Below are 21,589 nucleotides of genomic sequence, written 5' to 3' on the forward strand. Positions count from 1 at the left end.
AATTTGATTATTATTCAGTATGCCGTCAGTTTTAGTTTTTTGCTGGAGTGAGTATGTGGGAGTTGGACTATCTGCCTCTAGGCAGCCATTTAAGCTGGAAGTCTGAAGGACTCATCTTATAGAACTGCCTTAAGTAAAATCATTCCCCATAATGTTGTGTTTTCACAGAGCTACTTAATGAATACCTGTTCAAATATAGGAAAGAACATTAGACTTAGAATGAGTATTCAAATCCCAATTCTCACATTAAGTAGCTGTGTGTCTAGGCAAAATTATTTGTCTTGGGGGCAGCTGGGTAGCTCAGTGGATTGAGAGCCAGGACTAGAGATGGGAGGTCCTAGGTTCAAATCTGGCCTCAGACACTTCCCAGCTGTGTGACCCTGGGAAAGTCACTTGACCCCCACTGCCCACCCTTGCCACTCTTCCACCTATGAGCCAATACACAGAAGTTAAGGGATTAAAAAAAAATAATAATTTGTCTTCCTGAGCTTGTTTCATCATCTACAAAATAGGAATAATACATTCCATTGGGCTGAAATGAATTGCCATATAACAATATGAATTCAAATACATGTGACCATTTTAGGGGATTCATTATTGGTACCACTAATGATCTGGGTCTAATATATTTGCATTAGTACCTCAGAAATATGAGTAAAGGGCTTTGTAAACTTAAACCCTCTACAATTCTTGTCATTGTTAAATGGAGAAATATGATATAGGTAAAAATTTTTTAAAGATATCATAAAACACTATATTCTTTGCATAAAGCTTACCTAAACTTATCTAACTCTGTATGTCTTCTTTTGTCTGAAATAGTACTCTGTAGAGAATAGGTGCTTAATAAATCTTAATTGAACAAATGTTATGTACAGAGTACATGATATGAATTCAGAGGAAGTGAATCAATCGTCAACAAAGTTTTGCTTTATATACAAATTATTCATTTTTATGGAACAGGTAGAGTCACTTAAGACCTCTTAAATATAGAGACAATACTGCTTCCTGGAATAGTTTTATGTTTGTTGATCTTTGAAAGCACGAATTAATTTTACTAAATCAGCCTCTAATTAATGATTATTTATTCTAATATATATAACACTTGTTTTAACTCTGATAAGAATTCCATTCAAATTTTGCTGTGAAATCTAATAAAATAACACACAAAAATACAAAATATATACTGCAAAGTGCTAACAATGGAATGACTTGAAAACTTTTAACAAGAATAAGACTCAGTTCAAATGCCATCTCCATGTAATACTTTCCTGATTCAGTGTTAGTTCCACCTAAACGCATGTAATACCAATTGAACTTTTATGTATTTATAATAGAATATATATTAGTTATTTGTATACATTTCTTTTGTAAGCGAGAGGGCATAAATCTTCTAACCACCCCAATCTAAGAGTGCACTGTACTTTCTTACAATTTGTTGAAAGAAAGCTTGTACAGTATAGCAAAAAAAAAACCACTTAGATGTGGGATTCAGAAGGTTCAGGTCCTGGATCTCCCATTTAATAGCTATGTGATCTTGAACAAATCAATTCACCTCTGTAGATCTATTGCCTCATCAGTTAAATTAACAAGATAATTCCTTATGTCCCTTCTTGTTTTAACCTTCTGTTTCCATTCAAAATCTGAGTCCTGATAAAAAATGAAAATGTACATGTTTTGATTTTCTTAACCATGTTAAGTAATACTTTTTAGGTTCAACTAACTAGTATTAGATGTCTTGAAATTAGCAATACTTAAGATGTGCTACTGAATACTTTATATTTGCAGTTTCTATAAGTCTTTTATTTCAATAGAAATAGTACTTTAATATGCTGGGAAGAAGTTAACTCAAGTTCCACAAGCTCTGCATGATCACTTCAGAGAACAAGGATTTCCTCTCCAGTGAATTTTTTTTTAATTTTTTTTTTTTTTTTATTTTAAACCCTTAACTTCTGTGTATTGACTTATAGGTGGAAGAGTGGTAAGGGTAGGCAATGGGGTCAAGTGACTTGCCCAGGGTCACACAGCTGGGAAGTGTCTGAGGCCGGATTTGAACCTAGGACCTCCCATCTCTAGGCCTGGCTCTCAATCCACTGAGCTACCCAGCTGCCCCCATCCAGTGAATTTTGACTATAATCTAGATAGATTACTGTGTAGGGCCATGACCTCTATTCTACTTAACACTTACAGCCTGTAAGGCTTTCCTAATCCTCCTAGGGAGAAAGATCTTTCAACCCCATGGAGCTCAAACAGCACTATGTTTACTATTATGCATTTATTATTATTTGTATTTTGTATTACAGTTAAATCCATAGAGAGAATAACACTTACCAATCTAGCTGATTGCTGAAATGCTTATCAACAGAAAATTAGTCTTTTGGTGATCAAACTTCATGTTCACAATACTGACATCATTTACTAAAGAAGGCATAAAAGAAGTTGTGAGCTGTCATGAGGGGCATCTACACTGATTAAATGAGTCTTAAAATATTAACCACCATGCTGTAAGCTTGCCCTACTGCGTTCATTATCTAAATTTTCCATCTTTCAACTTGCTCCCCACACAGGGCCACACTGTATGGTTGTTGAACACTGGTATCATGGAGAATACTAAGATCAGAGACTAAGTAAGCAAGAAGATCTGTGGCAATGTGTGACTGGAAAAGGCCAGATTTGTAATCAGAAGCCTAGGCTCAAAATATGCCTCTGTCTGAACAAGTCACATTGTTTTTCTCAAAGCTTCAGTTTCCTGGCTCTGTAAAGAGGCGGTTGGTCTCTAGAACCTAGATCATCTTTAGGTCCTTTCCAGCCCTAGACCTATCATTTTATTACTTTAATTACTGTTCGATTTTGCCAGACCGGCTCATCTAAATACTCATAAATACAATAATGGGGCAAGAGCAATGCCAGCCCCAGGAGCTAAAGAGAAGCTGACTGGCAGAGAACCTGGGACGCTTTGCTCCCCAATTCCCAGGAGGGTTGGGGTATGTGCGTATGTGTACTTTGTATTGGAGGGGCCCGACCCCCTCCCCGTCGGTAGTCGGTTGGTGGGGGCTACCTTGAGCACACAGTCCGACTGCAGTAGGCACGCCCCCAGATCCTCCTTCACCCCGGCGCATGCGCCGTCATCCTCCGGCTTGTCCTCATAATAACGGGGCATCACCTCCCCCTTGCCGCCGCCGCCGAGGCAGCCTCCGGCTCAGAAGAACGAGATCTAACCCAGGAGCCAAGCTCGGTGCCTTCTACGGATACTGCCTGCGGCGTTCTCGACACCGCCCCCGCCCGCCCCGGGCTGCCTCCACTTCCGGCAGGATCAACCTCCTTGACGCCAGCACCCGAGATGGCGGAGGGGGCGGAGGAGGGCGTTGGAGAGGAAGAGACAGGAAGTAGGGATAAGCTTCTTCCGGCGGCGGAGCCTCAGCCCCCGGAATCGAAAACTCCGAAAGCCCTCAGACAGGAAGCTCAGCGGAAGTGGGAGAAACACGTGATTTGTCTAGCTCTAGGAGTGACGAAGAGCAACTACGTAGCAGGAAGGAAAGGGAACCGGAGCCGGGGCGGGCGCCTGGCTCGGCTGCTGAACCGAGGTGGCGGGGGGGATTACGGATCTGGGCCGAGGCCCCTGCCAGGGTCCAGGTGAGGACTGAGGGCCCCCTTCTGCCCAGCTCCATCGTCATTGCTCCTCCTCCTCCGGGCCCACCCCGCGCACGCGCCCCAAAGTTCGAGCGCCTTTCCTCCCGGCTTCCTCCGGTTCCTCGTCTCGCTACGTCACAAGGAGCCCCCGCGCCTGCCGCGCCCCCATCCCCTCGTACCCAGAGGGCCCGGGCACTCCCTGGGTCTGGCCGGAGGGTGGGGTCGGGTCGTGGCACCCCTGCGGGAGGCTCCGAAGGCGTCATTAATAATTGGGCTGTGACTGGGCTCGGTTAGTCAGCCTGGGGGGGGCCGGGGCCTGCCGAGGTGGGAGGCGGGCTGGGGCCTGGAGTTATTAGGTTTGAGCTCTGGACACGCCCACACTCGGCGACCTCCCACTCAGGTTCCGAGCCTGCGGACCGAGCTCTAGGCGATAGGAGAAGTGGTCTGGGTGCACTTATCTTGGGGGGGCGTGGAGGCGGGTTGCGTGCGATGACACGCCCCCTTCTCCATTCCGGAGACCCACACCTTTCTCTGTTCTTTTGCTTGTTACCTGGCCTAGAGCAGGGTCGGATGTTTTGGTGTGAAATTAATTTAAAGCCAGAAAAGGGGTGGCTTGTTATCTGGCTACTTCCTCAACCTCATCCCTTCCAGTGCTGGTCCTGTCCTCTTTTTTTCTTGAGAACCTTCTTGTGTTGTGACTATTTATAATCAGAGGGACCTGACTTTGAATCCCGATTCTGTCACCTATTCCTTGTGAAAACAAGGGCAAGTCCCTCCACCTTTATGGGCTTCAGTTTCCTGTCTATAAAATGAGACCTCAAAAGTTCATTCCAATTCTAAATTAATTAGCCAGCAATCCATATTTTCCTTTCAAATCTCTACAACCCTTGGTCCTCTCCAAGGATAACTGCTCTTTCTTCACATCTTTACCCAGGGCCAAGAGGGGTTAGCATACTTTAATTTTCAGACTCCCTCACCAACCATCATTCCGTTACCTTTCCTCTTTTAAAGTTTACTCCAGGCTGTCCATGTCAGTCTTCATTCTTCCTGAGTAAACTCAGTCTGTTTCTTCATCCAACCATTCCCCTCCCACCTTGACTCCTTTCCAAAACCCTAACATCTACCTTCAGTCTTCATTAGCTAAACAGAAGTGTGTTTTTGCCTTAGACATGGATAGTCTTGGCTTCAACCCCAAAACCCTCCTTTCCCCCCCTCAACTGAATTTGCTCCAGGTTAAATAAAGGGTTCCTAGTTAGGGCTTTGAATGTAAGGGTTAGATAAAACAGTCACTTTGGTAAGTGATTTTATAGGGGCAGTACAGAAGCTAGAATACAGATGATCTTCACCAATGCTTATGACTACTGTTATTTATAAAGTGCTTCTTACAAAGAGCTTTACCTAATTCTCTCATTTGCACTTCACAGCCAACCTGCAAAGTGAGTACTACAGGAATTATGCTCCTTATTTTTTAGATTAGGAAACTGAAGCAGAAAATTTGAGTTGGCTTGTCTATAATTACAAATATTTGGTAATTGTGGTAGGTGAAAGTGGTAGGTGAACCTGTCTTCCCATCTCCTTTGGCACTGAGAATTATATGTAAATCCAAAGTGAGAGACCCTGGCACACCATTTATACCTCTAATGCAGGTTATGTATTGTTATGCGATTTAGTTATTTTCCTGAATTAAATTGTTAGCTCCCTGGGTACCCAAGTACTTTTTACATCTGATAGATGTTAAATAGATGCTTATTAGATTTTGGTAAAAGGTAGAAGATTCAGAGATTCACTCAGGTTATTCAACAAACATGTATTAAGCACATGAAGAAGGCACAACCCCAGGTACTGGGGATGCAAAAATTAAAAAATAAAACACCATGTTTTCAAGTTTACCTATTATAGAAAACACTTCCTATTATATTTAGTCTATGTGTGAAGACTTGTGTTGATCAAACATAGTTGTAGTATTTTGGGCAATCATGATTTAATATTCCAAAGATTACTGTATAGGTTATAGTATAGATTACTATTGACGCCAATATTAATTTCCTGGATACTTGTATATCATTTTTGTTTTGTATGAAACCAAAATTCTTTAGAAGGACATTGTAGTAGTAGTGAGAATGAAAGATTTAGACTGGAGTATTGTCATTTTTCCTATTGACCTAGTTGGTTGGAAAAAAGAATTAGGACTGTGTTTTTGTATCTCCTACAATAATGTCAATGTGGTCATGTGTGGCGAGGCCATTTGCTTTGCTTATGTAAGATCTCATTGATCTCATTTAGCTAAATGTAGATAATTTAGGAGTTCAAATTTAGGTAGTAGAGTTGTTCATTAAACTTGCATGTTTTTACAAATTGCCAATATACCAGAAATGATTTTTTTTTTAAAGTCCTTGAATTGCAGCCACTTGAATATCATTAATTGGTTGTGTTGCTCCACTTAGGTACATTGAGCTCCTTTCTTGGCTCCTGCTTACAAGTTTTCTTCTCTTTTTTCCTCCAGCTTTATTATTGTGAAGTAATTGTCAACAGCTAGAAACAGAAGGAAATGGCTTTTTAAAAGTAAGAGACCTTGTGAAATTTGCAATGACAATAAGAAAAATAACTTGACAACTTAACCATGATTCTAAAGAGGAGGAAGAAATAGCACTAACAAAGTCAGAAAGCAGTTAAAATTGTTTTTGCTGGTCTGAGAAAGCATTTGGTATTAGTGGACTAAATTAGCACATATGTGATACTGAGACATCTGAATATTCCTCCCCCAAATAAAGGCCCTAATGTAGTAATTTTCAGAGTGCTAATGACAGTGTAGATACAGTGTTATCAATATTTTTAAGAGCTACTCTAACTTAGGCTCACTAGTGATTTGATTTAACTACTGGAACCTTCAGCCCAATGGCCAAATAGAATGTCAGGACCCTTCTTTGAATATGCACCACCAACCCTACTTAGAATTTTCAAGTAGTAATTTAAAGGGTACTGCCAGCAGAAAAAAAGTTTGAATGTTGATTAATATCCTGCTGTTTTCTATAAGACAAATTAATTTTTTTTAATCCAGAAAGATGTTACCAACCACATCAATGAATTCCCGAATACAGGGAAATGGCGCCTTAAACTCCAGAGATGCAGCAAGGCACACAGCTGGAGCAAAACGCTACAAGTATCTTCGGAGGCTCTTCCGATTCAGGCAGATGGACTTTGAGTTTGCTGCCTGGCAGATGCTCTATCTTTTCACTTCCCCACAGAGAGTTTATAGAAACTTTCATTACCGAAAACAAACGAAAGATCAATGGGCAAGAGATGATCCTGCCTTCTTGGTGTTGCTGAGTATTTGGCTCTGTGGTAAGTGTCTTAGCATATATACATTAAAATTTAATAAGTTAAACACTTCTGCTCAGAAGATTGATCATGGAAGTTGTGCCTTTTAATATAGAAGATCTGAATATGGATTGTGAACTGGAATTTGGTGATGCTTTTAAAAATAAACTTTTCTCGAGCTGTCAGAAGAATTATATTCCTCAACTTAAATGAGATCAGTTAATGTTTTCTTTTGCGTAAACTGTCACATTTAATGCTTGTTGGGCAAAGAACAATTGAATATGACCTTTGTCTTGAAGTCCACAATAAGCAAAGTGAACTTTGAGTAATATTTTACTATGAAAAATATTAAGCTTAGGAAATTCAACATACAAGTGAAGCAGGAATTAAAATTTTGGAAGCACTATCGTAAAGTTATGTAAAAGGGCATTATTGTGATTGTAGCATAAAGCTCTTGTTTATGGACATTGAGAACTTTTCTGTAAAGTTAATTAATGCTGAATTACTTGTGTAAGAATAAAGGAGCCTGTAAGTGAATGTTAGATAGAAGGGAGATAGAGAAAGTCTGTATGGTGAGTCTCTCTTCCAGCTCACCCCTGGGGTCGAAAATACACTGGGAGACTTTAAGGGGCTGTCACCCTGAAACTGGGTGACCTGGATGGTTGTGCCACCCCACAGGAGTTGGGGGCGAGGCTTCCCTATAAGATGAGGTATGTGGTACCCCAGTCAGATTCTAAATAAGGACGGGGTTCACACAAACCTCCCCCAGGTCAGTTAATTTCACAGCGGATGGTCTAGCTTCAAGATGGAAGCAGCCAGACTAAGCTGTGGTTCCCCTCTCCCTTGTTGTCTCTCAGGCACTCTGGAACGCTATCTGACTGATGAATGGCTTTTATTGTTTGCTGTTCAGGGATTGGGGAAAGGGTCATAGGGCAGAGGGATTTTGGGGTGTCCTCTTCTCTATTTCTATGGGGTCTGTCACTTGGGGTTCCCGCTCCTAAGCTTCTTCCCCCGCCCCTTCTCTTTCAGTTTCTATTTCTAGTTTTCTATTTCTATCCTTTTCTATAATTGTAAGTTTTGACTGAAAGGGTCTCTTAGCAAGGTTGGGAATGGGTGAAGGAGAGTAAGAGATTGCTCCCAAAATGGAGTCCAAACTTAGCTGACTCAATGGTTGAAGTCTTGATGTGTGAGATGTGATGGAATGGAATCAGGGAATCAGGGTTTTAATTTCCAAAAGAAAGATCCTCAGGAAGCCCTCAGGACTGGATCTGAGCTGGGATGTCCTCCTCTCTCTTCCCAGTCCTTTGCCCAATGACCTTTCCTCTCCCTCTCTCCTCTGGAGAATCTCCCAGAATTCTCTCTGGTCTCAACTGTCAGCAACTGCCTTTTCTGGCTCCTTTAGTCCCATCCCCCTTACACAGATCCCATCCTTACACTTGGTATATTGATTTGTTGCTTTAGAGAATCATCTGTAGTTAGAGATCAAAAAATCTAATTCATGTATTTTTAATTTTATTTTCAGTTTCCACTATAGGATTTGGATTTGTCCTGGACATGGGATTTTTTGAAACGATAAAACTTCTTCTTTGGGTTGTGTTTATAGATTGCGTAGGTGTTGGCCTTTTGATATCAACTTTGATGTGGTAAGTACTGCATTTTTTTCCAGGTACTGATAATAGACCCTTTAGTCATTTGTTTCTGAAATAAAGACTGATAAAATTAAAACCAGAGGTCACAAGTCTAATTGCTTAAGTCAGTTTAGGATAGTCAAGATTTCATATTAACTAACTCATTTGTTCTGAGCATCTGTAAATAAGCCAAGATAAGGCCTACATTGTCAAAGAGCAGCCAAGAATTGAATCAAAGCAATGATTAATAATTCAAACAAAATACCTAGTTTTGCATATATTTTCTGGTTAGCCTTCCTTTGTCTGAAACATTTGGTGGTTTATCTACTGTAGATGTATAATAGCTACAATGTTAATTTTTTCCTTAAGACTTTATCATTAATGAAGCATATTTTAAAAGGAAAAGACTTAATTTTTGATGCCTTAAAAGGATGCACAATGGTGTTTTACTAAAAATATTTTCATTTCTTGATTTTCTTGAATTAAAATCACAATTTCTTATTTTTCTGTTACTTACATTTCCCAAAATATCTTTCCTTTATCCCTGTCCCAGAATTCTGTCCCAATAAAAAAGAATTTAAAAAGAAGGAAAAAGATCATTTTAGCACAACTAAGCAGTACATCATCCAAATCTGAAGTAACAATCAGAACTCCATACCATAGTCTCTTGTCCCTGAGAAAAGCGGGGAAGTGCCTTTATATATGTTCTCCTTAAACCCAAACTCTTAATCATTATGTTTTATTATTAAACAGAAAAGAGTTTGCTGTTAGGAATCTCACATTTTCATTTCTCACAAAACTTTTTTCTCTTGTGATCAGGTTTGTTCATTTGTTAATATATATATTTTTTTAATCCCTTGTACTTCGGTGTATTGTCTCATAGGTGGAAGATTGGTAAGGGTGGGCAAGGGGGTCAAGTGACTTGCCCAGGGTCACACAGCTGGGAAGTGGCTGAGGCCGGGTTTGAACCTAGGACCTCCTGTCTCTAGGCCTGATTTGTTAATATTTTTTTTTCATACATTTATTAATATTCATTTTTAACATGGTTACATGATTCATGCTCCTCCTTTCCCCTTCGCCCCCTGCACTCCCCCCACCCATGGCCGATGCACATTTCCACTAGTTTTGTCATGTGTCCTTGATCAAGACCAATTTCCAAATTGTTGGTAGTTGCATTGGTGTGGTAGTTTTGAGTCCATACCCTCAATCATGTCCACCCCGACCCATGCGTTCAAGCAGTTGTTTTTCTTATATGTTTCCTCTCCTGCAGTCCTTCCTCTGTGGGTAGCATTCTTTACCATAAATCCCTCAGAATTGTCCTGGGTCATTGTATTGCTGCTGGTACAGAGGTCCATTACATTCAATTTTACCACAGTATATCAGTCTCTGTGTACAGAGTTCTTCTGGCTCTGCTCCTTTCGCTCTCCATCTGTTCCTGGAGGTCTCTCCAGTTCGCCTGGAACTCCTCCAGTTTATTATTTCTTTTAGCACAATAGTATTCCATCACCCGCATATACCACAGTTTGTTCAGCCATTCCCCAATTGAAGGACATCCCCTCCTTTTCCAATTTGTTGCCACCACAAAAAGCGCAGCTATAAATATTTTCGTACAAGTCTGTTTATCTATGATCTCTTTGGGGGGGTACAAACCCAGCAATGGTATGGCTGGATCAAAGGGCAGGCATTCTTTTATAGCCCTTTGAGCATGATTCCAAATTGCTAGCCAGAATGGCTGGATCAGTTCACAGCTCCACCAGCAATGCATTAATGTCCCAATTTTGCCACATCCCCTCCAATATTCATTTCTCTCCCCTTCTTTCATTTTAGCCAATCTGCTAGGTGTGAGGTGATACCTCAGAGTTGTTTTGATTTGCATTTCTCTAATTATTAGAGATTTGGAACACTTTCTCATGTGCTTATTGATACTTTTGATTTCTTTACCTGAAAATTGCCTATTCATGTCTCTTGCTTTGTTAATATTTTTAAAAGTTGCTAGGGATAAGGCAGAGCAATAGAAAGTATACTGATCCTGAATTATTGAACTTTGAATCACAATATCTGACTTCAAATCTATGACTTTACCACTTCAAACCTGTGAGATATTTGGGCAAGCAACCTAACATCTTGGCCTTTAGTTTTCTTCAAAAAACAGTTGGTGGAGCAGTGGATAGCATGCCAGGCCTAAAGTTAAGAACACTGAAATCAAATTTGGGCTTATGCATGTATTAGCTTTGTGTCCCTGAGCAAGTCACTTAAAATACATTTGCCTCACTTTCCTCATCTATAAAATGGAGAATATGAATACCTGCCTTCCAGGATTGTTGTCAGGATCAAAAGAGATATTATTGTAAAGTGCTTAGCATAATGCTTGGCACATAGTAAGCACTATATAAATGTTAGTATAATCATCATCATCATCATCATTATTATTTCTACTACTACTATAGTTATATAAACTATAAAATAATTCTGAACTAGATGACCCATACTGAATCTATGATTCTATCTATAAACATGCAAAAATACTATGATTTATAAAATACTTATTTGGAAAAGGTCTTTGAATGTGTAGCATGAAGGATAAAGGTTTAAGACATTAAAATCATTATTGCTATTTTTATACATTTGACTCTAATCTAGCTAAACTGCCTTTTTTTCTGATCCTTCACACAACATTTCATCTCCCAGCTCTGTACTCTCACTCAAGTTGTCCTCCTTGCCTTGAAATGTACTCCCTTTTTGCATTTGCTTCTTTGAAGTCCTAGTTTCTTTCAAAGTTCAGTTCAAATGGTGTCTCTTTTACATGAAATCTCTCCTGATATCCCCAGCTACTAAAACGTCACACACCCAAATTATCTTATTTTTATTTTGTCTATATTTTGCATTTACTTATATATGTACCTGTTTTGGCTATAAAGTATAAGTTCCTTAAGAGTAGCGCATGTTTCATTTTTATCTTTGTATCTAGAGTCACTGGCACATAGTAGTTATTTAATAAATATTGGTTGATTGATTAAGTGATTCTCAAACATTCTGCATTAAATATACTTCATCTTTTCTTTCTTTCTTTTTTTTTTTACACCCTTACCTTCCATCTTAGAATCAATACTAAGTATCAGTTCAAGGCAAAAGAGAGGTAAGGGCAAGGCAATTGAGGTTAAGTGGTTTGCCCAGGGTTGTACAGCTAGGAAGTGTCCAAGGCCAAATTTGAACCTAAGACCTTTTGTTTCTAGACCTAGCTCTTAATCCACTGGCCATCCCAGCTGCCTGTAGACTTAATTTATTTATATTTTTACCAATTACATGTAATAACAAATTTCCACAAAAGTTTTCCCAATATATGATTGAACTTATCTCCTTATTCCCTTCCCCCTCTTGCCCTTACACTTAAAAATCAAAAATGCCCCTACACTTAAAATCAAAAGTCAGAGTACTCCTTACAACTCTCCTGCCCCTCCCAAAGAAGGCACAAGAAAGACTTGAGCTGATGGAGGAAGAATAGGATTATGAAAGTGATTTTCAGGGGGTGGGAAGAGCAGCATTAGAATTGTGAAGAAGGCCTGAGACTGAATTGGGGGGGGGAGGGAGGGATGGAAAATTTGGGAGTACTTGAAAAATTGACAACAGAGAAGGACCTGGAAGTAAGGAAGTGAAAAGAACATTGACAGTTCTTTAAGTTGAAGATTTGCATAAGAACCGCTAGCAAAGATGACTAGGGATTGTTACTACTGTTGTGAAGATAAGGAGGAAATTTGAAATGAGCTGTACTGAGTGTGCAATATTAGTATTTCTGCCACTGCCACGTGTGATATCTCAGGCACCATTTGTAAGTAGTTTCTCTTGGGAAGGAAGGTAAACCTTTAATTCAGGGTTATCAGGAAGAATGAAATGTTCCTTAAAAGAAAAAGAAGAATGTCTTATATGTAAGACAAGAAAAGGAAATTAGGCAGCAGAGGGCAATTGTGCCTGGTGTCAAGAAACTGCAGTGTAAAAGAGTGGGCATTCTGAGGAGAAAGAACAATAAACCCTTTTCGCTATCAAGGAAGAACTAATTGCTGGATAGATATGAATGGGATTTTTGTAGGAGATAATACTCAATCTTAAAATTTGTGATGGAGAATAAGAGAAGCCAGATATAACATGTGACCTAATTTTATTGGGAGGGAGAGGGTGCATATTTCAAGGAGTTTAGAGAAGGAAGAATTGGGATCCTGTTTGTTTTGAATTCAGGGAAGTGTTATTTGGAATTGTCTTGCAGACTTCCTATGGTCACGTGGGGGCTTTGAGACTACATTTTCCATGATTCCAATGGGTTTCCGGTCTTTGGACACATAGAGCAGCTTAAATTCGGAGGAGGGCCTAGAGAAAGGTCTCTTGGTTTCCTGGTTAGCTGGCTGGCGTATGAGAGAGAGGATGGGCACCAGCGGTAAATTTAAAAGATAGTCAAGCGTGGTCATAGATATTTCACCAACAAGGCCATGGCTATTACAATAAGCTTTTCTCTTATATTATATGTCTTTATCATTTTTAATCATAACAATCCTATGAACTAAGTTTAAAGAAGAAGTCACTTAGGAGACATGGGAAGTTCTCAAAAATGAAATTTTGAAGACTAAGAAGAATTCTGATGAGAAAACTGACCCACTAGCTTCAATCTTTAACAGGCATGTGGAGAATATGGAAATAAGGATAGGCAACTGAATATGGCTATTCAAGTATGATAGGTCTGATGAGAGGAGTGTCAGTAGTGTTAAAGTTCAGAATAAACTTGAGACTGGCAAGGAAGGCTAAGTAATAAAAAAAAAGACCTTTTTGTAAAGCTTATATTAGAGAAAAACATTAGTGATTAAAGAAGGCCTTAATTGACACCACTGCCCTGAGCATCCTCTCCTCTCTGATTGGATGGTAGATTACCAAACATTCCTTCCTTTGAAAAGGGCAAAAACTGACTTCTCAGCTCATTCTACTTTGTATCTGCTGCTCTGCCTAGTTTATACTCTATAATAGGATGCCACCCTCCTACCTTACCTACCTTAGCGTTTTCCCCAGTCTCTTTCTCATTTCCTTTTTTTTTGAGTTGTCTCCTTTTTTAGATTGCAAGCTCCTTGAGGGCAGAAATTGTCTTTACTAATTGTACCTCCAGTATTTAGCACAGCATATAATAGGCACCTAATAAATGTTTATTCAATTGGATATGATGATGTATTTTTTTCTGCCACAGAAAATGATTGGATTAGAAACATCAAAACAAAAATGACTCAAGCACAAGTTTATTGTCAGGGCAAGTAGTGGGTTGTAGGAGAGCACCTCAGTTAGTGTTCAGCAAAAGGTTATAAGGAATAGTCAGATAGGGAATACAATTTAAAAGGGCCAGCAAATAGAAGAGAAGTCAATAAGCATTTTTTAGGCTCTGGGGATACAAAGAAAGCCAAAACAACAACAAATCCAAGCTTCTAGGAGCTCAGCCTAATGGGGAAGGGATAAATTGGATATAATCACAGAGAGAGGGGGGATTGGGAAAGGCTTTCTATAGAAAGTAGAATTTCAGGTCTGACATAAAGCAAACTTCTCTTTAAGATATTTTCTTAATTGCTCTGAGACCAGGCTCTTCCTGTGCCTTGTTCTTGTCAGAGGGCTAGTAAGTCACCCCTTATGTTAGACTTTTCCTGGGGCCTTTTCCCTTCTTACTTCTGGGCTTCAGGGTTGCTGTGGCTGCTGACAACAGGTATGGTGCTCCTTTTTGCCATAGAGCTCGAAGCTTCCTTCTGGAGCAGCTATTTAGTCCCTTCCCTGGTAAACTCCTACCATGGGTTGTCTCATCTTGTCTTAGTTAATTTTGAGCCCCTCAACCCATCTACCCACCTTAATGCAGAACTTTAGTTACACTGAAGCTACTTTACCTACTTATCTATTTCTGGGTCCCTGAAGGATTCAGGATGTCCTCTGTGCCCTCAGACTGGATGGAATAGTCTACCAATAATTCTTCCAATTTCACCAGTTATTGATGATTTTAATTAAAGTTTTATTGAGGTGTTTGTGGAAATTCTTAATTCTTCTATGTTCTAGCTTGCAGCCATTTTCTTTCAGTCTTCCTGAAACAGATACACACACACACACACACACACACACACACACACACACACACACACAAGTGTATAAATATGCATATGTTCATACATCTAGCTATCACTTAAACATACATATATTTCAGTTTGGAAGACATACATAGGTATATCAAGAATAAGTCATGTTGGAGAGATTGCTAGTGGAGTTAACTGATATAACCATTCTGGAAAGCAATCTGTATGAACAGGCAGTTCTCCAGGGAGGGAACCCAGGCTATCTATAACCATGTGAAAAAATGCTTCAAAAGTCACTATTAATGAAAGAAATGCAAATTAAAATAACTTATTCATCATGTTCATCATAGTATAGTAATACTCTTATTACATTCATGTACAAAAATTGAGACATTTCCCAGTGGCCATCTACTTCATGTCCAGTTCTTTGTGACCGCAAAAGGTGTTGCTTTAAATATTTTGTGTTACCTGGGGCCTGTCCTTTTGTCATTGACTTTGTTAGGGTATAAGCCTAGCAGTGAAATCTCTTGAATCAAAGGGTTTAAACAGTTTAGGCACTAAATTTGCCTAATCTCTCCAGTATGACCTATTCTTTTTTTTTCAAACTGCAATAAATGAAAGTAAAATTATCAAATATAATAGTAATTAAAATATTGTGGTCGCTGTTTAAAAATTAACTCAAGTCAGGAGTCTGTTAGTAGCTCTTAACAATGTAATTTTAATTTTAAAAATGGAGATATAGGGGGAAAAAAAGAAATGTAGGAAAGGGACAGAAAATCTCACCTATCTAGGAAAATACCCTATGCTGAAATCTGAAGCCTGCTAAGCTGCTTGAGCCCTCAAAATCCCTCATGCGGGCAGACAAACAGACAGAGAGACAGAGAGAGCACTCCACCTCACACCTTTTATCCTCAGTGCCCCTATGTCCTACACACACAAAATGGGATGCGTAGGACAAATTTAGGGAGTGATGAGCCTGGGGAATGGATTCTGTCTACACAGAACCCTTACCTTCAGTCTTGGAATCAATACTAGATATGGTTCCAAGGCAGAAGAGCAATAAGGGCTAGGCAGTGGGGGTTAAGTGACTTGCCTAGGGTCGGTCAGCTAGGAAAGTGTCTAAGGCCAGATTTGAACCCAGGACCCTCCCGTCTCTAGGCTTGGCTTTCAATCTACTGAGCCACTCAGCTGCTCCAAATATGACCTGTTTTTTCCTTATTTTCATCTTTGCTAATTTGCTAGGTGTGGGATAAAATTTCAGGGTTTGTATTCTGATTTGTATTTCTTTTTCTGTTAGTGATGTGTAGCATTCTTCCATATTCTTCCTAATAGTTTCAAATTCTTTTTGAGAATTGTTTTCATATCCTTGCCTCTTTTGTTTTGTAAGTGGTGTTTGACCTTTTATAGTTCTGTTGATTGTCTTTATATCTTGGATACTAAATCCTTAACAGAAAACAGATGATGGATTTCTTTCCCCTTCTTCTCATAGACAAATGTTTGTTTATGCAAAAAACTTCATCTTCATCCGATCAAAATTTATCTATTTTCTTTTGTAATTGTCTTTGTTTAGTTAGTAATTTATCCCCCCTCTATAATCAGAAAAAGTGATCTCATGTTTGGATGATCACATAGCTAGCTACCAAGACATCCTATGAAGACATACACCAATCATATTGCTTCCCCCAGTTGCTAATGTTAGTCCTATCTCCATTCTCATTATCTTCTTTACATGTTGAAGATAGATACTTTTTCATCTTTGTATCCTCAGTGCCTAGCAGAACTTTACATAGGTACTTAATAAGTAATTATTGGTTCAACAATTAGTAGCCTCATTGTATAATAAAATGCTATGTCTACTTGTGTTATAAAAATGAAGACAAAAATGTTACTAGAGAAAAGTAGAAACAAGTTATTCCTGTGTAAATAAGTCAGTCATTAAAATGCTGCCTTATCTTATTTATGTTATCTTTGTTTTCAAAGTATTGAGTTAATAATAGCAAGGCCATTGTCTTCCTGTATACCTTTCAATTTTCTTCTATTCATTCTTTTCACATTTTCATTAAAATATGTGGGCAATGAATTCTCATGTTTTCATAATAAAAATTAAAGCTTTTTGGAGGAACAGTTTCTTTGAATATGTTAATTCAAACAGGTTAACAACTGTCATTATTATGGAATTGCTATAAAGGTCTAAAATTGAATTATAACCCAGATTTAGTGTGCATGCATTTAATGTTTTAGTAACGAATGTTTAGGACATGACTATGATTATATTTCTGTGTAGTTGCTAGATGAACATTTACATCACTTATCACTTACTGACATCATTTCCTATTTTTATATTGCCTAATTCTTTTGAATTTCCATTCCGTTAGGTTTATCTCTAACAAGTACTTGGTGAAGCGACAGAGCAGGGACTATGATGTCGAATGGGGATATGCTTTTGATGTTCATTTGAATGCTTTTTATCCCCTGCTAGTCATTTTGCATTTTATCCAGCTTTTTTTCATTAACTGTAAGTAGCAAATCAATTTCAAAATGATACTCTCTTATCTTCATTGTACATATTAGTAAGGAATTATTTTTTTCTTTCCTTACAGATGTTATCATGACAGATACATTTATTGGCTATTTTGTTGGAAATACATTATGGTTGATTGCCGTTGGTTATTATATCTATGTAACATTCCTAGGATACAGTGGTAAGTATAATCAAGAGTTGAAGTTTATATAAATACCTACTGTCACAAAGCAAAGGGGCAGCTAGATGACTCAGTGGATAGAGAGCTAGACCTGGAGTCAGGAGGGACCTGGGTTCAAATATGGTCTCAGACACTTCCTAACTATATGACCCTGAGCAAGTCAGTTAATCCTGTTTATGTAGTCCTTGCCCTTCTGTTTTAGAGTTGTTAAGACAGAAAGTAAGGGCTTTTAAAAAAAAGTGAGAAAATAAACTACATAATTTATTGTCTTCCAACATTCATAACTTTACAGATGAGTTGCAATAACTTTATAGCCTTTTTCTCACCCAAATTAACCATTTTCTCTATCTGGCTGAAACCATGCATATATATTTGGCTACCTGGAATTTACTCCTACTAAATTCTGCATTCCTTAATTCAACAGATATCTAAAAAATAGAGAAATTCTAAAATCAGGTTTTGTGTTTTTACAAAGAGCTGTTTGGGGAGGTTAAAATTACTAGCCACTCTACTGATACCTTGTATGTTTGGAATTTGTTCATTTGCTAAAGCATAAGAAACAAAGGATTTTTTTTTAGAAAATTATGTTGACTTTCTTTGAGGACTGTAAAGTTTCCATATTAGCAACACTAAAAAAAATACTAGAATTTGCTTGGGGGCATTTATCATATATATCTTTCTACCTAAGAAAAACTATTAATTGAATTAGTTTCTTTGTTGATTCTTCATGGTTTTCTGGGTCATGTCAGTAAATAGTAATTTTGGTTTTAATGTTTTTAATATCTCTTAGCGCTATAACGTTTTTAGAACTTTGTCAACTAACTGTGGTAAAAAGGAGCATCCTCTTTTAATTCTGGATTCGTGGGTAAAGCTCCTAATATTCCCCCATTGCAAAAACACTAGGTTTGGAGCTTTATTTTATATACTTTGTCTTGAAAATGGCCCTTCTGTACCTAGGCTTTGTAGGCATTGTTAGAATTTGTATTAGATAGCATTCTAATTTTTACCTGAAGTTCAATGTATCTCTACCTTATTTTACTGACATGATTGCTTTTTGAAATATCTCCGTTTTTTGGTACTTTTAGGATGTTTTTAGTCTCAGGATTCTTTAATGGTTATCAGAATTGTAGACACAGACAAATTTGAGTTTCAAGACATGTATTAGAAAGTTCTTTCTTTTTGGACAAAGACAAAGTATTGTGCTAAGTAAACAAATAGAAAAAGTCAGTCCCTGAACTGGTGGCTCTTTTTAATTTTAATTTTGAATATTTTCTCATAGTTACTTGTTTGATGTTCTTTCCTTCTCCCCCTACCCCCCTTAGCCAACGCACAATTCCGAAATGGCTCTTTTTTAAACAAATTTTTTAATTTTAATAACAAATTACCACGTAAGTTTTCTGAAGTGATATGAACCATATTGTCTCCTTCTCTTCTTCCATCTCCCTTCCTGAAGCTGTCAATTCAATCTGGGTTGTACGTGAATTTTCTTGCAAAGCATTTCCATATTATTCATTAAGAGAATAATCTTATAAAACCAAAACCCCAAAATATATACCCAGATAAACAAAGGATAAATCATGTTTTCATCTGCATTTCTACTTCAATAGTTCTTTCTCTGGAGGTAGATAGCATTCTTTGTCCCAAGTCCCTAAGAATTGTCCTGGATCATTTTATTGCTAGTAATAGCAAAGTCTATCACATTTGATCATTCTGCAGTATTTCAGTAACTGTGTATGGTGTTCTCCTGGTTCTGCGTGTTTCACTCTGCATCAGTTCACATGGCTGTTTCCAATTCTTTCTGAAATCCTCCTATTCATCATTCCTTATAGCACTATAGTATTCCATCATAATCATATACCACAGTTTGTTCAGCTGCTCTCCAATTGAGGGACATCCCTGAATTTCCATTTCTCTGCAGCCACAAAAAGAGCAACTATAATTATGTTTATACAAACAGATTCTTTACCATTTCAAGGACCTCTTTTGTAATGGGAAGAGATAACATCTATGGGAGAATTCAGGCTGCTGGGTGGTAGGTAAAAGGGTCTTAGAAGTCCTAAGGGTTCTAAGGCAGGCCTGGTGACCAGGTCCAGGAGTCCTAATTATATTGCATGGCTAGGAGCTTGGAGAGGACTGGATCACCACCATAGGGAAGTTAGGAGTGGGGTAGAGAAATTTTTCTTGGCATTCCCTCTGGAAGAGGTGCAGGGGAGGTTGGGAGAGGAGAGGAGGTGATCTGTGTCAAACCAGAAAACTTTTTTTATGTAAAAGTATGACATTTATCAGGTACTCCCAATACTCTCTTATATATTTAAAATATTTTCTGATATTTTAAAATGTCTTATTAATACTTTTTTTGCATCACTATCCCTACCTACATCATATATTTCCTTGCAACTTTTTCTCTCAAAATAAAATCTCTTCCTTGAAATAAGCATAGTTCAGCAACAAATGTGAATATATCTTTGGTCATGACTAGATATGTATGTGTCAGGGCTACATTGACAGGCAATCCTCAGTCTTCTAGAGTCATGACTGGTCACTGCCTTCAAAAGAGTTCTTGAGTCTTTCACAGACCATAATATATTAAGCCATTGTCTGATTATAAGGTACCCACTTTGTTTCTAGTTCTTTGTTGCTAAAAATATTGCTGTAAATATTTTTATGCATATGAGTCCTCTCTTTAAATTTCTTTGTAGTATATTAGTAGTAGTGGCATTTTTGGGCCCAAAGGGTATGTACAGGGCTAGAGAGTTTTTGGTTGTACCTCCAGATGCCTTTCCAGAATGATTAGATCAGATTCACTATTCTATTGTCAGTTTGTTCACTATGCTAGTCCTCTGACAGTCTCTCCCCCCACTGTGACCATCTTTGCCCATCTGAGAGCGAGAGGTAGAAACTCAGTGATTTTAATTTGCTTTTTTCTTATTTATGATTTGGAGCATTTTTAATATGTTTATTAGCAAAAGATGGTTCTTTTATACAACCCAAATTAGCTTTTAAGATTTGTATTAAAGAGTTAATATTTTATTCACTTTCTTTGTTCATCTGCTTTTATTTCCTTGCTTTTTCAGCACTGCCGTTTTTGAAAAACACAGTAATTCTTTTGTATCCATTCGCACCTCTCATTCTGCTCTACGGATTGTCCTTAGCACTGGGATGGAACTTCACTCACACACTGTGCTCTTTCTATAAGTATAGAGTGAAATAAAAAATGTGACTGTTAATTGTCAACAGTATTGTTAAAAGTGGCTGAGATTTCTTGTAAAAAGTGTAAATAAATTTTAATTGTAGATATCTTTAAAAATGTAAAGTTTTTGTGAATTTTTGAAAATATTTACAACTTCATGTTGACTCCACTCAGTACATTCTTTAAAACCATGAAGTGTACATTTGTGTAATAAATATTTTTAAACCAAGTTTAAGCCTTTTTAGTTTTGACTAAGCACTAATTTAAGTTATTCTTTGGAAGCATTTTGATTTTTATCCTTGCTTTAACAGTAATATCCATACTATGGAATTTCAAGGATCCTTGATTTTATTATTGATCTATCCACTGACAGAGCATTAAGGCATGAACTCTTCCTTTATAGGCAATGAGATCAAAATCTTTTACTTAATGTTTTTCATGACCAGAAAAATTAATAACCTGGTGGCTTAATCCTTGGTTTTGAGCCTCATAGTGTTGCAAACTAGACCAGCCTGTGAAAAACAGATATATTACTTGTTTACTTCAAGACTTTTTAGCTTAAGGGAAGGCAGGTTAAGACTTGCCAGAGCTTGTACTCTGCTGGCATGGCCTTCCAGAAACCAGTTAACAACATGCCACAAGGCATTAAAACAGGCACATAAAACTTCATTGTTCAGTAGAGGCCAAATACTATTTCCTTAGAAATTGGTGCTTTCTAATGAATGCAGCTAAGCCCAGCAACACTTAGCCTGACCTCTTTGGAATGGCTTATTTGGCCTATTAGGCTCTGGCAATTTGGGTGGCATCTTAGATCATTCCTTTGTATAGTAGGGGAAACATCTGTCCTGAATACTTTAGAATGTTTAAAATTTTAAAGTATGTTATATAAGAAATTGATTGTTGTAATAGCAATAATTAATTATTCTTTTTTCTGTCTAGTAAGGTGATTAATTTCAGCAAGGTAATCAACTTTTTTAAAGTCAAGAAGCCTTTTCCCAGCTCTGCCACTTGCCATGTGACCTTGGGCAAGCTATTTAACCTCTG

At 38.0% G+C, this 21,589-nt stretch overlaps 1 protein-coding gene across 2 annotated transcripts; it reads left to right on the plus strand.

Moving 5' to 3' along the window:
- The first annotated feature begins 3,086 nt into the window (after positions 1 to 3,086).
- On the plus strand, positions 3,087 to 20,774 carry UNC50 (unc-50 inner nuclear membrane RNA binding protein). 2 transcript variants are annotated; one of them, XM_044667017.1, is made up of 7 exons: positions 3,544 to 3,630; positions 6,131 to 6,189; positions 6,686 to 6,969; positions 8,468 to 8,588; positions 17,029 to 17,168; positions 17,254 to 17,355; positions 20,430 to 20,774. In XM_044667017.1, exons 3-7 carry the CDS (start codon positions 6,690 to 6,692, stop codon positions 20,564 to 20,566), a joined length of 780 nt encoding a protein of 259 aa, XP_044522952.1. In that variant the 5' UTR covers positions 3,544 to 3,630; positions 6,131 to 6,189; positions 6,686 to 6,689; the 3' UTR covers positions 20,567 to 20,774. The 2 variants fall into 2 exon arrangements, with proteins under 2 accessions (XP_044522953.1, XP_044522952.1); XM_044667018.1 differs by lacking the exon at positions 6,131 to 6,189 and having other exon boundaries at positions 3,087 to 3,630.
- Positions 20,775 to 21,589: the final 815 nt, after the last annotated feature.

Source organism: Gracilinanus agilis, chromosome 3 (assembly GCF_016433145.1).
Source record: "Gracilinanus agilis isolate LMUSP501 chromosome 3, AgileGrace, whole genome shotgun sequence".
Taxonomy (NCBI): Eukaryota; Metazoa; Chordata; class Mammalia; order Didelphimorphia; family Didelphidae; genus Gracilinanus; species Gracilinanus agilis.

Coding starts and splice junctions, on each gene's coding strand:
- UNC50 (XM_044667018.1), top strand. CDS start 3,338: ATGGCGGAGGGGGCGGAGGAGGGCGTTGGAGAGGAAGAGACAGGAAGT. Junction 3,631..6,685: donor AGGCCCCTGCCAGGGTCCAG/GTGAGGACTGAG, acceptor TTTTTAATCCAG/AAAGATGTTACCAACCACAT. Junction 17,356..20,429: donor AACATTCCTAGGATACAGTG/GTAAGTATAATC, acceptor TTGCTTTTTCAG/CACTGCCGTTTTTGAAAAAC.